Source organism: Benincasa hispida, chromosome 7, assembly GCF_009727055.1.
Source record: "Benincasa hispida cultivar B227 chromosome 7, ASM972705v1, whole genome shotgun sequence".
NCBI lineage: Eukaryota > Viridiplantae > Streptophyta > Magnoliopsida > Cucurbitales > Cucurbitaceae > Benincasa > Benincasa hispida.
This window is the reverse complement of record NC_052355.1, coordinates 33942271-33967412: the sequence shown is the minus strand read 5'-3', so window position 1 is coordinate 33967412 and position 25142 is coordinate 33942271. Positions and strand designations below refer to the sequence as shown.

The 25142-nt window shown below is 36.3% G+C and overlaps 2 protein-coding genes across 11 annotated transcripts; one reads left to right on the top strand and one right to left on the bottom strand.

Annotated features, from left to right (window-relative positions):
* The first annotated feature begins 2205 nt into the window (after positions 1-2205).
* Positions 2206-2973, top strand: LOC120081297. The gene has a single exon (XM_039036044.1). It carries the CDS (start codon positions 2605-2607, stop codon positions 2818-2820), a length of 216 nt encoding a protein of 71 aa, XP_038891972.1. The 5' UTR covers positions 2206-2604; the 3' UTR covers positions 2821-2973.
* LOC120081295 (glycosyltransferase-like KOBITO 1) lies at positions 2914-20930 on the bottom strand. Of its 10 annotated transcripts, none has more exons than XR_005482766.1 (14): positions 20465-20928; positions 20028-20177; positions 19874-19926; positions 18653-18761; positions 18408-18542; positions 18218-18262; positions 17355-17542; positions 12045-12186; positions 11522-11568; positions 11364-11451; positions 10575-10626; positions 7987-9865; positions 7540-7920; positions 6240-7441 (listed from the first exon to the last, which is right to left on the bottom strand). XR_005482766.1 is itself a non-coding variant. In XM_039036038.1 (12 exons), the coding sequence occupies exons 1-12, from the start codon at positions 20810-20812 to the stop codon at positions 2949-2951; spliced, it is 1470 nt and encodes a 489-aa protein (XP_038891966.1). In that variant the 5' UTR covers positions 20813-20929; the 3' UTR covers positions 2914-2948. The 10 variants fall into 10 exon arrangements, 7 of the variants coding, with proteins under 7 accessions (XP_038891966.1, XP_038891968.1, XP_038891964.1 ...); XR_005482767.1 differs by having other exon boundaries at positions 6266-7441; positions 7987-8339; XM_039036038.1 differs by lacking the exons at positions 6240-7441; positions 7540-7920; positions 7987-9865 and adding an exon at positions 2914-3061 and having other exon boundaries at positions 20465-20929.
* Positions 20931-25142: the final 4212 nt, after the last annotated feature.

Genomic DNA, 25142 nt, shown 5'->3' with positions numbered 1-25142 from the left:
CCTCTTCTAAAGATTGTGCAGAGCCCACCAATCCTGTCCAATTCTCATCCCAAGAGAATACAGAGTGTTCTCAAGTGGTGGTGTCTTGATTTGGAGATTGGATCATGATTGTGGACCGAGGGTCGACGGTGAAGTTTGGCTTCAAGGATAAGTTTTACTTCTCTCTTTTCTTCTCCCTGTAAAAGCATGTTGTAAATTTTAAGTTTTAATGCATAATTTTCTTTGTTTTGATTATGTAATTTTATCAATTCTGTGAAACTAAATGAGAATGATCCTCGCTTCCACTATGAAACATTTGATGGTTTCTCTTCAGAAATACTACAAACTGACCCTACAGGTCAAACTCCTGAGTTAAAGTTTTATATTAGTAGTTAATCAAAGGAACCAAGACCAAAGAGTTGATTCCACACAAAACCAATTTGAAATTCCGATAAATGATGCTAGAAATCCCTCTCCAATTCCAAATGTTGAAAGGTCTTGTAATTTTTCTTCTATTGCTAATCTTTTGAATGTTCAAAATACCTTACTCATTATTTTTTATCTTGATATTCTCATTGCTATTAGAAAATGTACTATAACTTGTACTAGATATCTCATTACAAATTACATCTCATATGAAAAATTGTCAACTAGTCATAAAGCCTTCACATTTAGGATAGGCAACTTATTTATTCCAAGAAATATACAAGAAGCCCAGGATTTGAAATGGAATTTGGAAATAACAAATTTTGCAAATTAAAGAAATCATTATATAGTCTCAAACAGTCTCCAAGAGTTTGGTTTGAATGCTTTGAAAAAATAATTACTAGTTATGGATACCAACAAAGTCAAGCAGACCATACAATCTTCTATAAACACTCTGAGAATTATAAAACTGCTACTTTAATTGTCTATATTAATGATATTATTCTCACAGGAAATGATGTAAAAGGTTTGGTTGATCTTAAGAACAAGCTTGCAATTGAGTTTCAAATCAAAGACTTGGAAACCTTAAAAAGAAAATTAGGGATGGAGTTTGCAAGATCTAAGAAAAGGATTTTTATTAATCAAAGGAAATGTGTTATTGACTTACATCGAGAGACGGGTTTACTTAGCTGTCAAACAACAGACACTCCTATCAAATCGAATCTAAAATTACAAGCTGCAAGTCCTAAAGAAGTAAAGGACAAAGACAGATACCAAAGACTTGTAAGTTAATTGATCTACTTATCTCATACACGTCTAGATATAGCATTTGCAGTTAGTATGGTGAGTCTATTTATGCACTCACTGGGACCTACTCATTTTGAAGCAATGTAAAGAATCCTGAGATACTTGAAAGGAACTCTAGGCAAAGGTTTATTATTCCATAAACATGATCATTTCAAGTTGAAGTGTACAGTGATGTAGATTGGGCTGGAAGCACTACTGACAGAAGATCTACTTTGGCTATTGTTCGTTTGTTGGAGGAAATTTAGTATATGACGCAGATAAAATCAAAATGTAGTAGCCAGTAGTGCTGAAGCGAAATTTAGAGTCTTAGCCCATGGAATTTGTGAATGTATATGGATCAACAGGATCCTTGAAGAACTGAAAATGTCTCAAAAGAGGCCTATACGGATTTATTGTGATAACAAGACTACCATCACTATAATTCATAATCCAATTCTACATGATAGGACAAAACACATTGAAGTTGACAAGCATTTCATAAAGGGGAAGATTGACGCATGTGTAATATGCGTATCTTATCTCCCGACAACAGAATAAATGGCAGAAATGCTAACTAAAGCTCTTTTGAAAATATAATTTAATAAACTTCTCAACAAGCTGGCTATGGATGACATTTACAAACCAGCTTAAGGGGAAGTGTTGGATTTCCTTTTATTTCTCTTGTAATATTGGATGTTCAATATGTATATATTTATTATTTATGTCTCTAATATTTTATCCTTTTTTTGATAGTTGGTCGTTCTATATAAGAAGACCTTGTATTTGATTCATAAGTAGGAAGAATAATATTATACTCTTTTCTTCTAATTTTCAACAGATATAAAGAGTTTCTTTTTTCTTTTTCTTTTCGAGTTCAACAATCAACATATGGGTAGAGGACTTGAACATCTACCTTTTAATTAAGAATACATACTTTATATTAATTGAGTTATACCTAGGTTAGTGAAAAGATGTGAAGAGCTTGAAAAAAAACGTGTAAAATAAGAAACCAACCATGTAACAACTTGAAACTTTGAAAACAATGAACAAAAGAAATTATTTTAACCTAATAAGTAAAGCTGCAAAAGAATATTTTGGAGGCAGCCATGAGGATGAAATCATGGAGCAAAGAGAAGGAATAAGAAGTTCAAAAAGCATTTAAAAATCCAGCTGTCCATTTGAATGGCTGTCTCTGTCTGAAAAAGTGACCGTTGAAGCTTCAACGTTAAGCTGACCGTTGGATGGAATTTCGAGGATATATATCAAACATAAAGCCTTCAAACATACACAAAAAAAATACCTTCAAGAATAAGCCTAGTTCCTTCGTCTTCTCCTTTATTCTGTATATAATCTCATCTCACACACTTTCTTCATTCCATTCAACTTTATCTCTTTCTTTGCTTGTGATCAGATATGGGTTTGGTGGTGGTGATTTCTCTGCCATTGATTTTCTTCTGCTTGTTGCTCGGTTTCGGGTGTTACTTTCTAGGCCGAGCGAAAGGGAGACAAGACATACGGACTAATGCGCAGATATTCGGTGTGCCCACGCCACCCCCTGGTAGCGGTGCAGCTCATTCACCATCTTCACAGCAGCCGGTTTTCAAACCTGATAATTCCACCAATGTTTGATTAGTAATCAGATCTAAGTTCAATTCTTCACTGTACTGTTTGTTTACCTACTGCAAAAGCCGAATTGGCTCACATGGTTCTTTTTTCTGTGTGTAAATTCTGTACTATTCAGTTTAAACTTCAATACTCTATGGATGAATCGTTTTCCAGTTATTGCCCGTCCTACAAGTTTTTGTGCATTCAATCAAATGAACTGTCCTTCGAAATTGGCCACCATGATGATTCCTTAATCCTTCTGCAGCTGCAATGCTTGATTAAAAGAACTCCATAAATAATATTGGTATTGAGATGAAAGAACAAAATAACATACTCGAAAGCGATTGCATAATTTCACAATTGGCACAATGTATTATACAATGAAGAAAGAATAGTTGTTTATCTGCTGTTCTTTTCTCACTCCTAGCAAGCCTTGGTAGCTAAGGTATTGTATGAAGGAAGTAAACGACAATCCACACCACAAACTGGAGACCAAGCGGCTGTTTTACAACAATCAAGTGTACCTCCTACCAGGTTTAGAGTTGTTTCGTAGTCTCTATTCCTGGAGGAGATTGCGGTGGGACGGCGGATTCATGCTGCTGCTCATCAGCTTCAATTGCTTGGTACTTCCTTGCAGTTGCTTGGTACTTTTTACTTCTGCCTAGCCTCCTAGATGGAAGAGATCGAGATGCAACGGCTTTGCTCGAGTTACTGCTAGTGATGGATGATAAAAATTTCTCCTTTGATTGAGTTTTAGAAGCAGATGCAATAACAGAATCGAAGACACCACTCTCCCTTAAACCCTGTGCAATCACCTGAACCAAAAAGAGACGGGAGAATTTTCAAACTGAGCGCAATATGTAGATACTAATCCAAGGTCACTAGGCATCTGAACACCTATTTTTTTTTTTTTGGAAAATTTTACAAAAGGACCCAAAAACCAAAAACTTTTCTACCAATGACCATTTCGAACTTTTCTACTATTGACTTTTTTCCCATGTGAAATTCCAAAATTACCCCAGTTTTAAAAAATCTTCAGAAGATCAAAGCCTTCCACGGAAAATTTCACAAAATGGCCGAAAAACCAAAACTTTTCTACCAATGACTTCTTCCTAAAAACTTTTCTACCAGTGACCTTTTGTCCATGAAAAATTCCAAAATTACCCCCAGTTTTAAAAAGCCTTCAGACCATTTGATATCCGCGCGCCTCTACGAATACTTTACCACGATAGGTTCCTTCATTTCCTTCATTTCAAAGCATTTCTTTTCAAAAATTTGCCTCTCAAATTTGCTCCTGTTTTCTCTCTAAACTTTCGTCGAGAACCCCTCGCAGGTTTCTCGCCAGTCGTCTCTACGCACTTGCCATCATCGTCATCTGAAAGGTATAAGACTCTTCTCTTTGGAGAATGCATGTTGATATTCGAGGTTTGACTATTTTTTAGAGTTTAATCATGTATTTCATCGTAATCGATCGTTGAGAGAATACTAAGCGATCGGTAGAAAATACTAAGCAAGCGTTTAGAGAATATTAAGTGAGCGTTTAAATATTATTAAGCGATCGGATAAAGATTACTAAATGATCGAATAGAGAATACTAAGCAATCGTTTAGATATTTATTGTGTGATCGTTTAGGTTTATATCGTGTGATCGTTTAAGTTTATATCGTGCGATCGTTTAGCTAACTGTTACGTGATCGTTTAGATATTTATTGTGTGGTCATTTAGCTAATTGTTACACGATCGTTTAGATATCTCGTTGGACGTTCTCATTACAGTATATATTATTTTGATTATTATTATTTAAAATTATTAAAAAATATATTCGGGGCGGGGATACCGTCCCCGTCCCCGTCCCATTCCCATCTCCGGTTGGGGACCCGTTTTTTATCCTTGGTCAAACCGGGGATTTCCCACCCCGGGGCAGGGACCCGACTCCACGGAGATTTTTGTCAACCCTGCTTATCGCGCTAGAGAGTACGAATTGGTGTTCACACGAAGGTCGCCGAAAGGATGATATGCTATTGTTAGGACATATGACGAGGCACTTAAGCTTGCAAATCCAGGTAAGATATTTGAGGTTGAAGTAGAGAACGAGTAATACTTTGAGTACGTCTTCATGGCACTTGGTCAGTGTATTGGGGGTTTTTTGAACTGCATCCGCCCAGTAATCGTTGTTGATGGGATCCGTTTGCACGAGAAATACAAAGGTGTGTTGTTAATAGCAACGTGTATTGATGACAGTAATAACATATATCTTATCACTTTCAGTATTGTAGATGGTGAGAACGATGCATCATGGACTGGTTTATGACTCATTTGAAGGCTTCGATAGGAAACATTCTGAATTTAATGATTATATCAGATCAACACATCCCAGTTGCAAAGGCTGTTACAAGTATATTCCATGATGCATTTCATGCTCTATGTATGTACCATATTTGGAACAATTTCGTTAACAAATTCAAGAATAAGGACATAATCCCACACTTCTACCTAGCAGCGAAAGCTTATAGAATGTTTGAGTTCCAAATGTATTAGGCTAAGCTCCATCAATATCCTGGGGTGTGACGGCCTATCTTGAGGAGGTTGGATTACAACGGTGGGCAAGGGTTTATCAAGTGCATTGTAGGTATGACAAGATGACGAAAAATATAGTAGACCCTATGTATTTGTCGTGCCTCCTTTCCATTAGAAGGTATCCTGACGGTTTGACGTCGACCTACACTTGCTACCTTTCGTGATGGTATAAGTTCAAAATCTTCAAAATCTGTACTTTGACTCCATTCTTGTCTATGTTCAACTGGGAAGATTGGTTCAGCATAAGCAGTAAGCACACACCCAACGGTAAACCATTTTGCACATAATATTTGAACATACCTACAAGGGTTTATCATACCTACAATGGACTTGATAAACCCTTGCCCACCGTTGTAATCCAACCTCCTCAAGATAGGCATCTTGAGGAGGTTAGATTACAACGGTGGGTAAGGGTTTATCAAGTCCATTGTAGGTATGACAAGATGACGAAAAAATATAGTAGAATGCCTCAGTGGAGTGTTGAAAGATGCACGAGAACTACCAATCACAAAGCTATTAGAGCATATCCGCGGTGGCTATAAGGTTGGTTCTATATCCGACGTATAAATGCAATGGCATGCACAAAAATTGTAACTGATTAAACAATGAGTATTCTTAAGGAATCGAAATTGATGTCTAGAACATAGTGTTTCCCCGGTGGATATGCATATAATTAATGTGAATGATGGATATTTTGTGGTTGGTTGATCTTCGTTCACGGACATATACTTATATGGAGTTTAATTGCGTTGAGATCTCGTGCTCCCATGCAATATCAGCAACAACTCTTAGAAACATTAATGTTCAAATATATGTGCAAAATGGTTTACCATTGAGTGCGTGCTTGCTGCTTATGTTGAACCAATCTTCCCAGTTGGACATAGACAAGAATGGAGTCGAAGTACAGATTTTGAAGATTTTGAACTTATACCACCACAAAAGGTAGCAAGTGTAGGTCAACATCAAACCTGGAAAGGAGCCACGACAAATACATAGGTATACACGATCTAGTCAGAGAGGACATAACAAGAAAACGTACAGACAAACATCGATAACACCTGCATTGGCCCATCTATAATTTCTATGCGTGATCGCTTAGTTATTTGTGCACAATCACTTAGTTAATTATGCATCATTGTTTAGATTTTTATTAAACGATCGTTTAATGTTCTAAACGATCGGTTAGAATTTTCTAAACGTTCGTTTACATATTTTTGAACGATCTTACACATATTCTTAAATGATCTTTTAGTTAGTTTGGGCGATTACTTAGTTATTTATTTTCTTAGTTATATATAGTCAAACATCAATTCTATTTCCATAAATATTTATTTGCCCACAACTGGGCAACATACTGTTTCCTATACAATTCCATATTAGTCTGTGTTAAGTCAACCCTATTAGCACCAGTTACACAGTATTCTACAAATTTAGCACAAAAAATGTCACAGTCTAGAGACTTGCCCTCTTGGAGGGTCACCTTCGATCTCTTCACTTTCCATTGCCCGTACTTGAACATCTTATATTGTTTGTCAAATTTGACAAAAATCAACATCGAAGGTATACTCTGACCACAAGCTTGAGGTAACCATCAAGTATGTCGCCATCGATGTAGTTCGGCATGGAGTCAAATATAAAGATTGTGCACCTCTCTAGATCGATGGCCAGCATAAGCTAGTGTTGTTTGGATTTTGATTGGCCCAAATACGAAGTCAACATCTGTCCACGCTGGCTTGTATTCTTCATACTGTCCAAGCACGTAGTCAATAAAGAAGTGAGAGTTCGCCCAAAACCTCATGTGTGCTTCATGATCCAACCAGCTTGCCATTTTACCACCTTCCATTTCAATACCTCCTGACTGGATCTTAGAAGTAATACCTTCTAGCTCTATCCAAGCTTCCTAGGACAGGCAAGATGGTAAATACATGGTTGAGTGAAGAATAGTTTTAACAAATATGTGAAATTTCCATATCGTGAAGCTCGAGTCAATCATCGTGAATCGATACTTGCACAAGTCAGGTTTTGAGTGCAACTTCTAATGCATGTGCATCAAAAGGAGATCCATAGTCTGATCCAACAAAAAAAATATATATAAGTCATTTGTGCGATAGCTTAAGAAACTTCTGAACGATTGATCTTGGTTAATGAATAAACAGAAATACTCACGTCTCCAAGCACCCATGTGTTCTGCTCAAGCATTTTGAAGAAATCCTTGGTCTTGAAGGTTGTATACAATCGTCCACTCCTCGTTTTTGGTTTTAGGATGGCTTTTCCATCTTTTGTATGCGTTCCACAGAACATTTGGGACTGGGAAGCATGGGTCATAGGAACTAACGGTCCTTATGGGGAAGTCAGGTACAGGGACCAAGGGGTTGGGATTGAGTGTGGCCGATTGAAGCTAAGAAGATTGGGGCTGAGGAGATTGTGGCTGAGAAGATTGGGACTGAGAAGATTGAGGCTGAGAATCTCCTGTCTTCCCCCTTTTCACCAACTTAGGTGTGAACTTGGCTGGTTTTTCCTTTTCCAAAGCTCTCGATCAATTTTTTCCTATATTTTAATTATAAATCAGTGACAGTACAATATTAAGAAAACTAATTCATGCAATAGTCGAACCTCAACTTCAGTAGCATCCTTCTGAGTTGATGTCCCCACAACCTTGGCTGAATCCGCAATGAAATGCCCCTAAGACTAAACGCTTGAGTAGGGAGTTCATTGACATCACTAATTGTCCCAACTGGTTGTTCATTGACTAGTTGTTCACTGACATGTTCTTCTACATCGGTATGAGGGGTATCTTCTACACTGTGAGTTTATTGGTGGGTACCTTGGGGATCTTCTGCATCGGTCTGAGGGGGATCATCATTATTACGAGGTCCCTCATTATTGTTACTATCACCATTATTATCATCACGAGGTCCCTCATTATCATACCTCTCATCATGATGAGTCCTTGTATTATTATTATCCTGAACAAATCAAACAAACTATTCTGTCAAGGGAGGTAATCGATCGTTTAAAAATATGTAAACGATCATCTAGAAAATCTAAACGATCGTTTAATATGATCTAAACGATCGTGAAAGAATATTTAACTTATCGTCTATAAAATATAACCGATCGTTTAGATAGTCTTAAACAATCATTTAGATTATCTAAACAACCGTTTAGATTTTCTAAACAATCGTCCATTTGGGAATATCTAAACGACTGTACAGAAATGCATGCCCCATTCAGACGATGGACCATCATCTTTATTTCGTTCAATTGTTGGCCCATCAGATGATGTTGGACAATAAATGTATCTCCCATCTGACGGACCATGGTAGTCAAGTTCGCCAAATCTTTACGAACTTCTTTAGTTTCCTCCCTAAGAATCTTGTATGATTTGGAATGAGATGTCTTGAGGACTTTTGTTCCCTACGTGGTTCCGACACTATTGGGTTAGCCTGAACCGGCATACGTGATTCTGGCTCTATACCTTGCACATTTACAGAGTTTTCTACATGGGGTTCATGCTCTTCGTGCCCCCCAAAGGACTCATGAGTGTTGATGGAGTGTTCAACCCCTTCAATCCTTCTTGCTCCAACAACAAGAACCACATTAAGTCCTTCCAAGTGGTCCTTCTTGTACCTTATCTCCTCTGTGCTAGGTACAAGTCTCGACACAACAATAATCTGTACGTAAACAAATGAGCAAGTCAAAATGCATGAAACTATAAACAAATGAGCAAGTCAGAAGTGATCGATTACTTACTTTTCTTGGGTGAAAAACTTTATTGCTCAATGATTTATAAGGTGGAGCACAAGAACAAGTTCATCTAAGAATTATAGGAATTTCAAGCTTGCTGACTTTGGTGGCTATGAACTTACTTGATGTGGATAAAATTTCGTAAGCCCAAACCTACGATATGGAAACTTTGATACACGTACATAACACACAAGTTCAATATATATTAAAGTGAATCAGAAACAAAAGTACATATCTGGAAAGCAAGTACGAATCCCTTTATATAGTAATGTGAGGCATGGTGATCACCTTCTGCTTTCTTTGAATCATATGTCTCATTCCCACGCATGATAGTCTTCATATTATTCAATGTATGTCGATAAAAGAGAGAAGACCAGTCGTAATGTACGAAGATGTCGTGGTCATCGACAATCCCAAATATATTCACATGGAACTGGGTTTTTTGTCTTTTCCAATCATCACCGTTTTAATAAACAGTGCCAATGCAATCTTGACAGCATCTTCGTCATTAGTAAAATTGATGTTCTCGAATGCAGTCTCCACATCCTTGCAAGATCTATCCTTTCTATTTGGGTCCTTCGGTCCAAGAATGAGTTCTCGCAGCCTTTCAACGCTTGTTTCTCTTTCCACTATTTCCCTGGTCGGCCACAACTCAGTTATCAAGTTAAAATTCTCTTGGGAGAATGTTACCTTCTTCCCTAGAATGTTGAATGATATAACGTCTGGGTTTGCATCTGCTACCTCCCTTAACAGAAAATGGTGCAAAAATTGTCCATTAAAAATAATATTTATATCCAACAATGGACCAAAGGTCATTTTCCTATACAGTCTCATTTGTTCTTCTGTTAACTTATTCTTAATCACAAGGGCAATTTTGTGGACTTGACAAGCAACTGTAGTAGGAAAATATTTCTCAATAGAGACGGTCATCTTACCAATTTGACAATCGTGTACTTTACAAGAAAATCTAAACGATCACATAACAAAAACTAAACGATCGCATGATGATAACTAACCGATCACATAACAGATATCTAAACGATCGCGTAACAGTTAGCTAAACGATCGTACGATATAAACCTAAACGATCATACAATAAATATCTAAACGATCGCGTAACAGTTAGCTAAACGTCGCACGATATAAACCTAAACGATCACACGATATAAATCTAAACGATCACACGATATAAACATAAACGATCACACGATAAATATCTAAACGATCGCTTAGTATTCTGATATTCTCTATTCGATCGCTTAGTAATCTCTATCTGATCGTTTAGTAATATCTAAAAGCTCTCTTAATATTCTCTCAACGCTCGCTTAGTATTCTCTATCTGGTCGTTTAGTATTCTTTCAATGATCGATTACGAACGAATACACAATTAAACCCTAAAAGATAGTCAAACCTTGAATATCAACATACATTCTTCAAGGAGAAGAGTCTCATACCTTTCAAATGACGACGACGGTGGCAAGTGCGTAGAGACGACCGGCAAGTAACCTGTGAGGAGTTATCGGCTGAAGTTCGAAGAGAAAACGGGAGCAAATTTGAGAGAAAATTTTTCGAAGAGAAATGCTTTGAGAAGGAAATGAAGGGACCTATCATTGTAAAATTTTCATAAGGCTTTTTAAAATTGGGGGTAATTGAAATTTCGCATGTGCAAAAAGTCAATGGTTGAAAAAGTTTTAGAAAGAGGTCATTGGTAGAAAAGTTTTTTAATTTTGAGTCATTTTGTGAAATTTTCCAATATAATCGAGGTGGAATATGACGTTATAATTATGAGTGAGGTAAGGATTCAAACCAACTTAAAAGGGAAAAGATCATTGATATCTTAGCTATGCTCATGTCGGATATCAGCACTTGCACTTCACTTACATCAGTGCTTATCCTCTTTAGTTCCCAAAAACTAAACTTTGGAGTTTGGACAATCCAGATTCTGACTGATTCTGACAGGATATCTGGATGTCCCCAAAGCCAATTCGCCAGTTCTACTGTAGACCTATATAACTTTCTCTATCATGAACTTCTAAATCCTCATTCCCTAGGCAGTTCAAGCTATAAGAAAATAGGGTAAAAACATAAATAATGGGAAAGCTATTATTACAAAAACCCAATGCTTCGGACACTTTATGAAAATAGTTTTCCAAAGTGAACTTTGTAACTGAATTGTTTTAATAAACAAAGGACTTTTTAACTCTTTCTAATTTGTCAATACAGACATCAAATAAAAGTCTTACCATAGGAGCATTAATTCGTGTTAAAATCCCCTTCCTCAACAACTTGATTTTTACATCTTTGTCACCCCACACTACGTGTTCTCGGTACCTAGTAAAGAAGCAAATCTATCACATCCAAAACATAAATAGAGAAAATATTTTCTTCATAAAGAGAATACCAGTTCATCATTTCCTCCTGGGTTGCAGTAGATGCCACTATGAATGCCTGCAAGATATATAGTTGGTCATACATTTAAAAATGATGGGACGGGGTCATCAAAAAGTAAAACATAAAAGAAACTCCAAGTTCTCGATGACTTCTTTCTACCATTGGAAATTTGTTCTCAAATATAGGAAATTTTGGACCAATATAGTGTACACACAAAAAAGAAAAGAAAATTAAACAATTACCTCATGCAAAGTGGCACTAAGAAAGGGGATAAAAGTTGTTCAATTATCTCATGGAAATAACTTGTCGTTACTCAGAATGAAAAAGAGTAGTTTTACTAGCAATCCATAACCACTTCTTTAATTTATAGCACAGCATATATAAGCAGTAACTAATGAAAATATCTCTACATCCACATCAAATTAAAATATTGGTTCAAACTGCTTTATGACTGTTGCATAACCCTGTTCAAGAAGCTTTTGTTGTGGACAGAAGATTATATGTTAAACAAGATCAGGAAAAACTGAACTCACAGCTCTATCGAATTCCAACATGAAGCATCTTTTAACATCATCTTTGGTAGGTTTACAGCTGCAGCGGTCACGTCTAGAGGTCAAATCAGAATATTTTGCATATGTGTAGTGTAATACGGCAGCTTCCTCCAATTTAATCTCACTGGAAGATATTTAACCGCGAACATATTATTTCTCTTAGGAGGAAAGGACTTCTTAAATAGAAGAAATATCCAAGTACAAATAAGGAAAGAATAAAAATCAGCAAATATAATACAATAAATACAATATAAAATTTCTTAATAAAGGAAATAATCAACACTCCTCCTCAAGCTGGTTTGAAGATATCATTCATGGCCAGTTTGTCAATCAACTTGTTAAACTGCCACTTTGGAAGACCTTTAGTTAATACATCCGCAATTTGTTCTGCTGTCAGAAGAAAGAGAATGCATATTATTCATGCATCCATCTCTTCTCCTTTATGAAGTGTTTATCAACTTCAATATGTTTTATCCTATCATGAAGGATTGGATTGTGGGCAACGAAAATTGCTGACTTGTTATCACAATAAATGCGTATCGGCGTTTTAGGAAAGAAATTCAATTCTTCCAATAGTCTTCTTATCCATATACCCTCACAAATAACATGGGCTAATGCCCTAAATTCTGCTTCAGCACTACTTCTTGCAACCACACTTTGTTTTTTACTTTGCCAAGTAACCAGATTTCCTCCAATAAAAGCGCAATAATCCGAAATGGATCTTCTATTAGTTGTGCTAAATGCCCAATCAGCATCAGTGTAAACCTCAATATTTAGGTGGTCATGCATCGTGAATAATATATCTTTTCCTAGGGTACCTTTCAAATATCTCAAGATTTTATAAACTACTTCAAAGCAGACTGACCCGAGGGCATGCATGAATTGGCTTACCACACTAAATGCGAAAGCAATGTCAGGACGTGTGTGAGAGAGGTATATAAGCCTCCCCACAAGTCTCTGGTACTTTTCTTTTTCTTTTACCTCTTTTTCAGTTGCAGCTACCAATTTTAAATTTTGCTCAATAGGAGTCTCTGCTATCTTGCAACCAAGTAAATCTGTCTCATTCAGTAGGTCAAGAATATACTTCCTCTGGTTGACAAGAATACCACTTTTAGACCTGGCAAACTCCATATCTAGGAAATACTTTGAGGTTCCCAGGTCCTTAATTTGAAAATCATTAGCAAGATTTTTCTTCAAGATATTTAGTCCTGTCTCATCATTACCTGTAAGAATGATATCATCAACATACACTATCAAAACTACCAACTTACCACTTCCAGTATGTTTATAGAACATAGTATAATCAGCTTGACTTTGACTGAATCCATAGCTTGTGACTACCTTTCCAAACCGTTCAAACCATGCTCTAGGAGATTGTTTGAGCCTGTATAATGATTTCTTTAACTTACATACTTTGTTAATCCCAAGATCTACCTCAAAACCAGGTCGCAAGTCCATAAAAACCTCGTCTTCAAGATCCCCCCATTGAGAAATGCACTCTTGACATCAAGTTGATAAAAAGGCCAATCAAAATTAACTGTAACAGACAACAGGATTCTAATAGAATTAATTTTAGCTACTAGAACAAATGTTTCTTGATAATCAATGCCATAGGTCTAAGTGAACCCCTTGGCAACCAATCTGACCTTGTACCTTTCAATACCACTATCAGCTTTACATTTTACGGTGAACACCCATTTGCATCCCACTGTTTTCTTATCTTTTGGCAGTTCAACCATGTCTCATGTGCAATTTTGTTTCAGCGCATTAATCCCTTCCATCACTGCTAATTTCCAATTAAAATCATTTAAGGCTTCCTGTATATTCCTAGGAACAAATAGGTTGGTTATTTTGGATGTGAAGGCTTTATGACAGTCGGACAATCTATGGTAAGAAAGATGGTTTTCAATGGGACATTTGGTGCATTTGCGAGTACCTTTCCTATGGGCAATTGGAATATCAAGATCAGAGACATCAGGTAAAGGATTAGGAGATGAAGAACTAGGAGAAATAGGAGTAGAGTGTCTAATACCTGAATCTTCAAGATCATTCATCAGAGTATTTGATTGGTCCTGTGATAAGTCAATTGTCTGATCTCGAACTCTGAGTCAAGTTTCTTCTAGTATAAACTTGAAGTTCAGGATTTCGACTTGTAGAGTCATTTTGTGGTATTTCTCCCCCTGAAGAAGAACTCTCCATACTTGGCATCAAAGGACTAGAACTCATAATTTCAAGACCACTAATGTTTGGGAGAGATAGAGTGTCCTAAAATTATCTTCAAGGTTAGATGTCTCCCCTAAAGAGAATTTGGGCCAAAAAAAGGTTGATCTTCCAAAAAAGACACATCCATACTCTCAAAATACTCGTTGGTCAAAGGAGCAAAACATTTGTAAGCCTTCTTATGAGAGACAGCCCACAAAAATGCATTTAGTGGCTCGAGGATCAAATTCAAGAAAGTGGAGAAGTATGGACATAAACAGTACACCCAAACAATTTAATTGGTAAATCAAAAAACAGTCGGTTATTAGAAAGAAAAAAAACTCATTGAAGTGATTCAAAGGAGTTTTAAAATTCAAAACCTTAGACGGCATTTGATTGATCAGATATGTAGCGGTAAGAACGGCATCGCCCCACAAATATTTTGGAACATTCATAGAGAACATAAGGGCACGAGCAACTTCAAGTAAGTGTCTATTCTTTCACTCAGCAATGTCATTCTGCTGCAGCGTATCACGACACGTAGCTTGATGAAAAATACCCTTATCTTGCAAAAAATTGGTTAATTGTTCATTGAAATATTCAGTACCGTTATCAGAGTGAAGAATTCGAATTTTAGTTTGAAATTGAATCTGGATCATATTGTAAGAACGAACAAACACCTCTTTTATTTCAGACTTTTGTGTTAACAAATAAAGCCAAGTTAACCGAGTAAGGTCAACTATAAAGGTAACAAACCAACGCTTACCACTATGAGTTAAGACTTTAGACGGACCGCAAACATCAGTGTGAATTAAGGAAAAAGGTGATGAAGCCTTGTACGATTTAAGCAAATAGGTGGATCAATGATGTTTGGCAAAAATGCAACTCTCACAATGAAAAATTGAACAATCAAATCCTTTAAATAAATCGGGAAACAGATGCTTTAAATAAAAGAAATTTGGATGTCCTAATCTACGATGCCAAAGCATTATAGTTTCTTTAACAGAAGAAGAACAAACACTACTCAGGCCCTGAACTTTTTTATGGCTAGCTGAAACTTCATCAAAATAATAGAGACCATCAATCATCCTAGCACGTCCAATCGTCCCCCCGAGTCCTGATCCTGAAAGATACAATGAGTTCCACAAAAGATAACACGACAATTGGCATCCTTAGAGATTTTACTAACAGACAACAAATTACAAGCTAATTTTGGAACATGAAGGACAGAACGTAACACAAGTTTTGTAGATAAAGGAATAGTTCCTTTTCCTGCAATAGAGGTGAAGCTACCATCGGCAATGCGAATTTTTTCATTGCAATACACAGGAGAATATGATTCAAAAAAGCAACAAGAACTGGTCATATGATCAGAGGCTCCAGAATCTATAATCCACGGAGATGAATTAGGGCAAGAGAGAGTTTGAGGACAGGTACCTGATTGTGCCAAGGAAACACTAGGATTACCAGATGATGAATTGTTCTTTAGCAGCTTCAGAATTTGATTAATTTGCTCTTTGTTAAACGGGTTGGAGTCTTCAACATTAGCATGAGAGGTATGCTTATGGGAATTTCGCTTACCTTGCTTAGAATTTATCCAATTTGCAGGTTAAGTTTTCCATGAAGTTTCCAACAAGTTTCACGTGTATGTCGAGGTTTGTTGTTGTGGTCACACCAGACACGAGGCTTTTCATGTGGCTTACTGGATTGATCAGAAGCCTTCTTTGCAATATTTCCAGTCACCAACACAGAGCATTCGACTGAATCAATAGGTTTTTTGCAAATCATAACATTTCTGTGACTTTCTTCCCTGCGAACTTCAGAAAAAATATCATTAATAGTCGAAAGAGTAGTTTTTCCAAACATTCTACCTCTAACTTCATCAAACTCAACATTGAGTCCGGCAAGGAATTTATAAATATGATCATCTTCAACAGTTTTCCTATAGTGCTTTTGGTCCTCTGTAGACTTTCACTCATACGTATCAAAGAGGTCCAGATCTTGCCAAATCCTTTTTAAGGAGAGAAAGTATGGTGTAACTGAGTTAGTTCCTTTTCGTATATCACCCAATTTCAAGTATTAGTTCATTGTCGTATATCACCCAATTTCAAGTTCAACTCAAACACTTGTGACTAGTTGTCCAAATCAGAATACATCTGAGTTATACTATCCAATAATTCCTTGACAGTAGTGTAACACATGTAGTTACAACCTATGTCTTCAACCATGGAATTGACAAGCCAAGTCATAACCATGGAGTTTTTAGTGTCCCACCCGGAAAATGGAGGGTCATCGGAACTAGGGACAGTTTTTTCTCCCGTGATGTAACCAATCTTCCCTTGTCCACAAATATACATCTGAACACTTGGGACCAACGAAGAAAATTATCCCCATTAAGTCGAATGGTAGTTATTTGGACAGTGGGACCGGTTGGATGGATATGATAGTCGAAAATTTTAGCATTAGGTGCCTTAGTGTCTGACATATTGCTGAAGAAGCAAAGACCCAAAAATAAAAGCAATAGATTTGGAAAAAAAAACACACCAAAAAGAGGCTAAACAAGTATCAAACAGAGGCTAAACAGAGCTGAAAAGATCTAGAAAAAACACACCAAAAAGAGGCCGAATGCCAGCGACAGACGGCGGCAACGAACGGCAGGACAGACCCAAGAAAACGTGAAACAACCCCAGAAAAAATTCGCAAAAAAAAAGACTGAGACGTGGCGTCCGGCGGAGGGGCGATCGACCGATGGTAGAGAGCGCGACGTCCGGCGGTGGAGTGGCATAGAGTGGCGGCTGGTGTGTGACGACCGCCGGCTGCGGCAACAGATAATTAGGGTTTTTTTAGGTTTTCAGAAAATTAGGGTTTTTAGGGTTTCAGAAAACTTTGCTGCTCTGATACCAAGTGGAAAAATACAATTTCTCTCTTATTTCTCTTAGAAGGAAAGGGCTTCTTAAATAGAAAAATACCCAAGTACAAATAAGGAAAGAATAAAAATTAACAAGTATGATACAATAAATACTATATAAAATTTCTTAATAAAGGAAATAATCAACATATCCCAAAACCTCAAGTTCACAGTAAAAAACTTACTTTGGGGTTTTCATGTAATTATGCCATCTATGTGCACCATTGGGGCGAAGATGATCTTGAATTCGAGCAGCTGATTTCCCATTTCCATAAGTCAAAAAGTAATTTGGGTTACCACGAGTTGATTCTTTGTACATGCCAAAATATGTATCCTTGGGCAGGTGGTCAAAGTTTTTCTTGAACATCGAGACCTGAGTTCATAAAAAGAGTAGTCTTAAAATAGTAGGTGCATATTAATAACAAGCACTAACTAATGCTTTGCACAAGTTTCATCTTGATATACAAAAACAAAATACCAGACTCATTATAATTAAATGCTTCCTCTGTCTCTCTCTCTCTCTCTCTCTCTCTCTCTCTCTCTCTCTCTCTCTCTCTCTCTCTATATATATATATATATATATATATATATACACACAACAAACAAACAACACAAATTTTGAAATGATTTAAAATTTGACCTTCTAAAGATTTTAATTATTCTAAACTGGGAGTTCAGCAACAGCTCCATGAACTTTCATAGTTTCTATCTATTCAAGAAAACCAATGTCAATAAGAAGAACGAGATAATAAAAGCATGCAGATTTTAAAGAAGAAAAACCGGCGGCATATATGCCGGTGGCAACGGAAAAGAAAAAAATATACATACACAAATATATATATACAAAAGATAATTACGTGTTCCATATATCATCAAGCAATAGAAACCAATTTTGCCCAACTATAGTAGTTGCATGCAGATTCTAAATTGCAATGTTTGTACAGCCCTTTACAAATGCAAGAGCAAATCATGGTGGATAAGAAATTGAAATTTCCAGCCAAACAGCTCAAATAAGTAAAATAATAAAATGGATAGTGAAAGAAACTACCTCAGTAAAAGGTTCCTTTATATCATCCCTTTCAACACTGCTTTCCTATGTAACACCAACGTTACAATTAGATTTCGGCTCACCACAATGTGGAAATGCAGAAGAAAATTAATGTTGACAAGTTCAAGTAGCTTCACCATTTCACAACAAAAAAAAAATTGCAAAACAAAAAGATAGTGCGAACACATACATAATTAGGAAAAATAACCATATCAACATTTCCAGGCACATCAAGCAGCAACTGCCTCAAGGAGTACTCCTGAGCACCGACTGGATGTACCAACTCATCAGTATCAAGATGAATTATCCAATCCATGCCAGCATCCTAATATTTAAAAAGGAGAGAGAAGAAACTAAACAGCACAAGTTAGTAGTCATACATTAGAGAATAAGTTAGCAACACAGTAATGCCCATAAGAAGAACATTTACCATACCCTTGCCATAATGATGGCCATCTCCATATTGAGAGATTGCTTCACAAATAGTTCATAATTGCAAGGTTTGTAAAAGAAACCAGAAAGCCATGTTTCATTCCAGATCCGACTGAGGATAGCAAAAAGAAACCAGACATCCACATTGAAAAACGAGTTAAGAAAGAATGGTATAAAACATTAATAATAATAACAATTCTCTTAAATAAATATGATCATGATTTCCCCCTCTATAGAAAGACAGCCTTCACTTGCCTATCCTAAGGCTAAATTGGTGCTATATATGCGGATATTCGGAGGAGCTGGATCACCTATTTGCCCACTGAAGGTCCTAATAGCTGGTGCAAGCTTCTCATTCTTAATATTTCCATTACAAATCTTCCTAGGAGAACTAAGGCAATTAGCACCAACCACTGTGAGGCCCCAGATTTTGTTTCCATTCTGTCTAATGCAACCTTCGCTCCTTTTTTTTTTTCTTTTTTTGGAAATTTTGGCTCAGAAGTAACAATAGACATGTTAAGGATTGAAGTTGTAGAAATACTTGGGATTGAGCAAAGTTTGAGTCTTCTAGTTGGAGCTCTCTTATTAAAACTTCTATAATTATGGTTCATTTTTGACAAATGCCGATTGAAGTTTTATTGTTTACTTCTTCACTTCAAGATTTCCTTTTCCATTGCACTTATCATGCATCAACAAAAAAAAGTTTGTGTATATTGTGTCTGTGTGTCCGTATTTGTGATAATGATTTAAAAAGAAATGTTATATCAGGACTCAAAAACAGATAATGATGTAAGCGACCTTCTAATCTTCATACTCATAAAAAATTGCATAAACTTATGTTCCATGAAACAAAAGTGTACCCGAGTTGGTTCAGACTTGGTTTTTTATTAATTAATACCAGCATCAAATAAAAAACGGAAATTGACTACTATAAAACCAAATCAAATGTCAAAGACTGGTCAAAATTAACAGAAATGACTCAGCTTGATTGGTTTCGTCAATCCTACAAGTGGTTCAGTTTTCATTTACACCCTTATTAGAGAAAATGATCGACAACTAATAGCACATCTTACAATAACTAGGTTCTAGAACTTCCAGTCAAGATACTATGACATTTCTAAAGAAAATCGAAGAAATGAGCACTTCCTTAGCCCTTCCATTCCCCTATATGAAATTGCTTCTGATATATTTTATTGTCAAAAAAAAATGGCAGAGGTTTTACACCTTTTTGCCTGCTGCTCCTCTAACTCTTTTGTTCTGAATATCAACTTCACTCCCTGAAAAGCCATGTCAAATTCATGCTTAATAAGTGCCAAAAAACTCAAATACAATGAAGATTGGCTCCAACTAGGGGTAACTAGAGAGCAATTGAACTCACAGGAATTGACTCCAAAACTCTAGTCACATCAGGAGATGCAGCTTTGCCCTCCACAAAAAGAAGGAAGGTTGAAACTCCAATGACCTTGTGATAGAACATCCAGGGCAAGATTTGCTCTAATCCTGCTGACGTACTTGTTGTAATGCATATCTACCAGCGAGAGGAAGAAAGAAAGAAGTACTCGTTTCCATCAAAATCAGCATAAAGAAGCCTCAAAATTCCCATCAGAAAATAAGAATTGTTATCTCAAACAAACTCCTTTCCCCTTCTCATCAGCCATCATAAGACAAACAAAACAACCACTTTCATAATCATTTCCCAATTCTTAGCTCCATTCCACATACCAATTAATTACTAACACAACTCATAAATCAACTTCATGACACTAAGTAAAAGCGAAATTCCATAGAAGAAGAAGAAGAAAAAGAGCATTAGACCTTGGGCTTCAAATTTGATCCGCGATCGAACTTCCAGTCCTGATAGTACGGGAACGAGGGCGAAACACTCCGACCAAGATTGAGGCAATCAGAGGCAGAAGGCGTGGAGTGGCGCGAAATCGGGGAGAGTGGCGAGGATTCCATGCCGGGGAACTGGTAGGAACCCGGCGGAGACCAACGGGTGGCGGGGTCGGTGAGTCCGCCGCGCCACTGGAGGACGAAAGCAAGGAATGCGAGAGTGAGAGGGAGGAAGGTTAGAAGAAGAAGGAGTCTGGAAGTTGAGGATGAAGAAGACGACTGAGTATGGCGAAGTGGAGTCTGCAAGTGATTGTAGTTTGGATTCGGCATGGCCGCCGGCGAAGATCCTTCGGAATTCCGGTTGTAACTCTCCGATGGCCGAAAAAATGACAAAAATGATTTTTGGTTTTATATATTATTATCAATTATGGTATGCAACTTTAACAACGTTACTTTATGGGAAAAATAAGTTTGATTTCGTGTTTTTAACCTATGTTTGAAAAACAAGTTTTTAAGTTTTTTTTACGATGAAAATTATGTAAGCGTAGTAAATGTTGGTTATATAATTAGATTTATGTCTCTTATTAAATTCTCACTTTAAATTTAAACCACCAATCTATCAAATTAATTCACATTTCCCATCTAAATTTATTCACAAGAAATTAATTTATCTAAAAATTATTAACAAAAAATTACACAAAAAAACTCAATTACTCTTATGCCCTTATTAAATTCTCACTCTCAATTTCAACAACCAACCTATCAAATTAATTCACCAAAAATTCTCCACCTAAATTTATTCACAAAAAATTAATTTATCCAAAAATCATTAACAAAAAAATATTCACACAAAAAAATTCTTCACCAAATTTAATTTGTTTACAACCACAAAAAGTTCTCTTCACCAAATTATCTCCGTAACAAAATTCGTCAAAGTCCAAAACTTGTATTTCACAAAGTTATAATTTTGTACACTCCATAATAAAGTATGTATTTCATTTTGTATGTATTCAATGGTTCAATAATTTATGGAGAAATTGACAAAAATAAATGACATTTTTTTAATTTGATTTATGTTTGTTTTGTTGATTGTTTCTTTTTTTTATAATGCCCATTTGACATTTCATATTTTTATAATACCCTAAACACTAAAATTATAAATTTATAAAAAAAAAAAAAAGAGCAATTTTTTTAGATACCCGATCGGGCTTCACTGGGTAGAAAGGAAATGAGTTAAAATTACCTGGTCGGGCTTCACCGGGCACGGAGCAATTGATGAAATAAGTTGGATACCCGGTCAGGCTTTACCGGGTAGAAGGCAAATGAGTTGAAATTACCTGGTCGGACTTCATCGGGTTCAAAATAATTGTTGGAATAAGTTTGATTCCTGGTCGGGCTTCATCGAGTCTTTAGCGGGTATGAAATAAATTGATTGACCCGATGTTTCTGGATATGGGATAGGAACCAAGCTAGGATTGGTCCGGGACCTAGTAGAGTTAACCTAGCCCGACCGGGCACACAAAAAATAAAGATTCTGTTTTTTGGCCCAGTGTTGTACCCAACCGAGTGGACGACCAGGCCCATTCTTTTTCTTTTTTTTTTTTATTTTGTTTTTTCTGTAACTACATTACGTTAATACATTTTTGTTATAAATGGTAGGAAAATGTCTCGTGTTTGGATTTGTTTCGATGGCGTTTGGAATGAAAGGGAAAGGGATTATGATGGAGAAGAGTTGTGGAGGTTTGACATTACGGTCGACACGACCTATAATGAATTCCTAACCAAAGTTTATAGGATAAGTGGTATAATGTCATATGAGTATAATCTTGTTATAAGATGTATACTTCAATTGAGATCTATAGCCCCTGCATTTGTAATGATAAAGATCTACACGCATTCCTCACATGGGAAGAGATCTCAGTAATACCTCTTTACTTATCCACGCTTCCCCAATGTTCAAGTAATCAATGATTTCTTTCAAAAAATTCATATATCCGATAAACTAAAGAAATTCCTTCAACATCTAGGCTAGTAAATTGCAAGATGGAGTCATGTAGTCCATTTTCCTCCACATATTTTAACCCATCGCTTACTTCGTCGCCACGCCAGTAATTTGGCGACTTATAACTTAGGGGATGATGTAGACCAAGGTCAACATTTCAATGACTGGTTTTGAAGGGAGAAGGATGATGGAGAGGAACCCAAGATTAATACCCACCATACACCTCATGCAACGAACAAACAATTGAAGACTATGGAGGTTCATCACATGCAACGAGTCGTGACTTGTCACATCCATCTAGTAGCACGATCGTCATGCCAGGTTAGTCTTATTCTTCTGAAGACGTGCAAGTTGGTGACATATTTATATCTAAGAAGGATTTAAAAATGCAGTTATCTGTGTTAACAATTAGAGATAACTTTCATTTTAGGGTGAAGATGTCGACCACAACATTATACAAAGTTATATGCTTAGTTGAATAATGCAAATGAAGACTTCGAGTCGTTAAATTGAAAAATTGTGAAATATTTAAGATTTCTAAATATGACAATGTCCACACATATAGAAATGAAATATTGACTAACGATCATAGACAAGCTTCTAGTTGGATTCTCATATATTTAATTTTGTCGAAGTTTGAAGATGTTAGTCATTCATATAGATTGAAAGACATCATGAATAATATAAAACAAGAGTATGGTGTGAGTTTAAGTTACAACAAGGCATGGAGGGCAAAGGAAGAAGCATTCGTGCTTGTTTGAGGGTCACCAAAAGAATCCTACAAGAAGTTACCTAAATTTGGTGAAGCCTTACAAATTGAAAATCTTGGTTCAACATTTAATATGATTTGCAGGAAAATAAATATTTCAAGCACGTCTTCGTAACTCTCGATGCTTCCATTAAGGGGTTTCTAAACTGCATTCGCTCTGTTTTAATTATAGATGGAACACATTTAAGGGGTAAGTATAGTGGTAAACTCCTGCTTGCAACTGGGGTCAATGGAAATAATCAAATATATCCAGTCGCGTTCGGTATATCTGATGGAGAAACTGATGAATCTTGGATGTGGTTTTTTCAGCAATTAAGATGTGTAATTGGGCAAGTTCGTGATTTGGTTTTCGTATCAGATAGACACCCAAGCATAAAAAAGACAATCATCACGGTCTTCCCATAAGAATTTCATGGTATTTGCATCCATCACTTGAAAGCTAACTTATTAATTAATTTTAAGAATATAGATATTTTGGATATTTTCAACAAAGCAGCCAAGGTAAGTCATGAGTCTCTGTTCAACTACCACTAGAGATAATTTGCATAGAGATAATTTGCAGGGTATCTAGGTCTACGCAAATACCTAGAAGATATTGGTCTTGAGCAGTGGGCTAGAGTGTACCAACGTAACAGAAGGTACAATCAAATGACGAAAAACCTCATAGAATACAAAAAACATATGTTAAGAGATGCACGACAGTTACCAATCACGTCATTTCTAGAACATATTAGAGGTTGGTTATAGGACTTGTATTACAGACTTCGAACAAATGCATCAAACAGTACTCAAAACTGTCAGACTATGCAATGACAATAATTCGTGACGCGACAGATAAAGCAAGCAGACATGAAGTTGGGCCAATTGACCAACATGAGTTCGAGGTGATAGATGGAGGTTTAGCAGGTCGTGTAAATATTCACACAAGAACATGCACTTGTCGCAAGTTTGATTATTATGAAATCCCTTATTCACATGCGATTGTTGCACGCAAGGTTCAGAATATTGATCCTATATCTCTTTGTTCACGAGTATACTTTGTTGGATCAGTGTTGGCTACGTATGTTGAACCTATTAACTGAATCTATTCCTTAGATGGAATGAGTTGCAATGTGATCCTTATCTACAAAAGATTGTAATCATTAATAAATAAACTAATAAGCTATAATCATGGGAAAAATTTTAACTCAAAAAAGTTAAAAAGGAACATACTGCATCTGACCCAAAGACTTCGTCTCTAATCACTCCATATGGAAAAGAATATGAGCACGGCCATTTCAAAATGCATGGTATTGCATTGTCATTCAATCTATTTGCAATGTGACTAGATAATGATGAAATCGTTTCGTATGCCCATACCTATAGGAAATGCAAAGGTGTATTAGTGGTGTAGTTCAATGATTTCATTAAATCAAATTAACTAAATTGCCTGAAAAGCATGGGGAAACCCATAGAGACTGTATGTCTGTTGTTTTCCATCTGCATTGCCCTTATACACCAGTGCTTTATCTTTCGATCCTTGTTTAAATCGTTTGATTGTATTTCCAGAAATTTTCTTGCTTCAGTCCTCATTGCAAAATCTATTCCAATCATCTATGATCGCTAAATTTACAAAATCTATTTGTTTTTTCCTCTCTCTACCCATCATAGCAATCTCAATAAAATAAAACAATGTAATTTTCACTGCATTAACATCATTTTCAAACTCAAGTGTTGGAAAAATATAGTCTAACTCACATGCCTTCATACCCTCATTGTCATTTAGATACTTAGCTCTGAGTCTAACAAAATAATTTTCTTCCCTCAAAGTTCTAGTTTGATGTTTTAGTCCTGTAATAAGGTCAAACTCTATTTGGCTGAATGATACCTTATTCCCCATAAGATTAAAA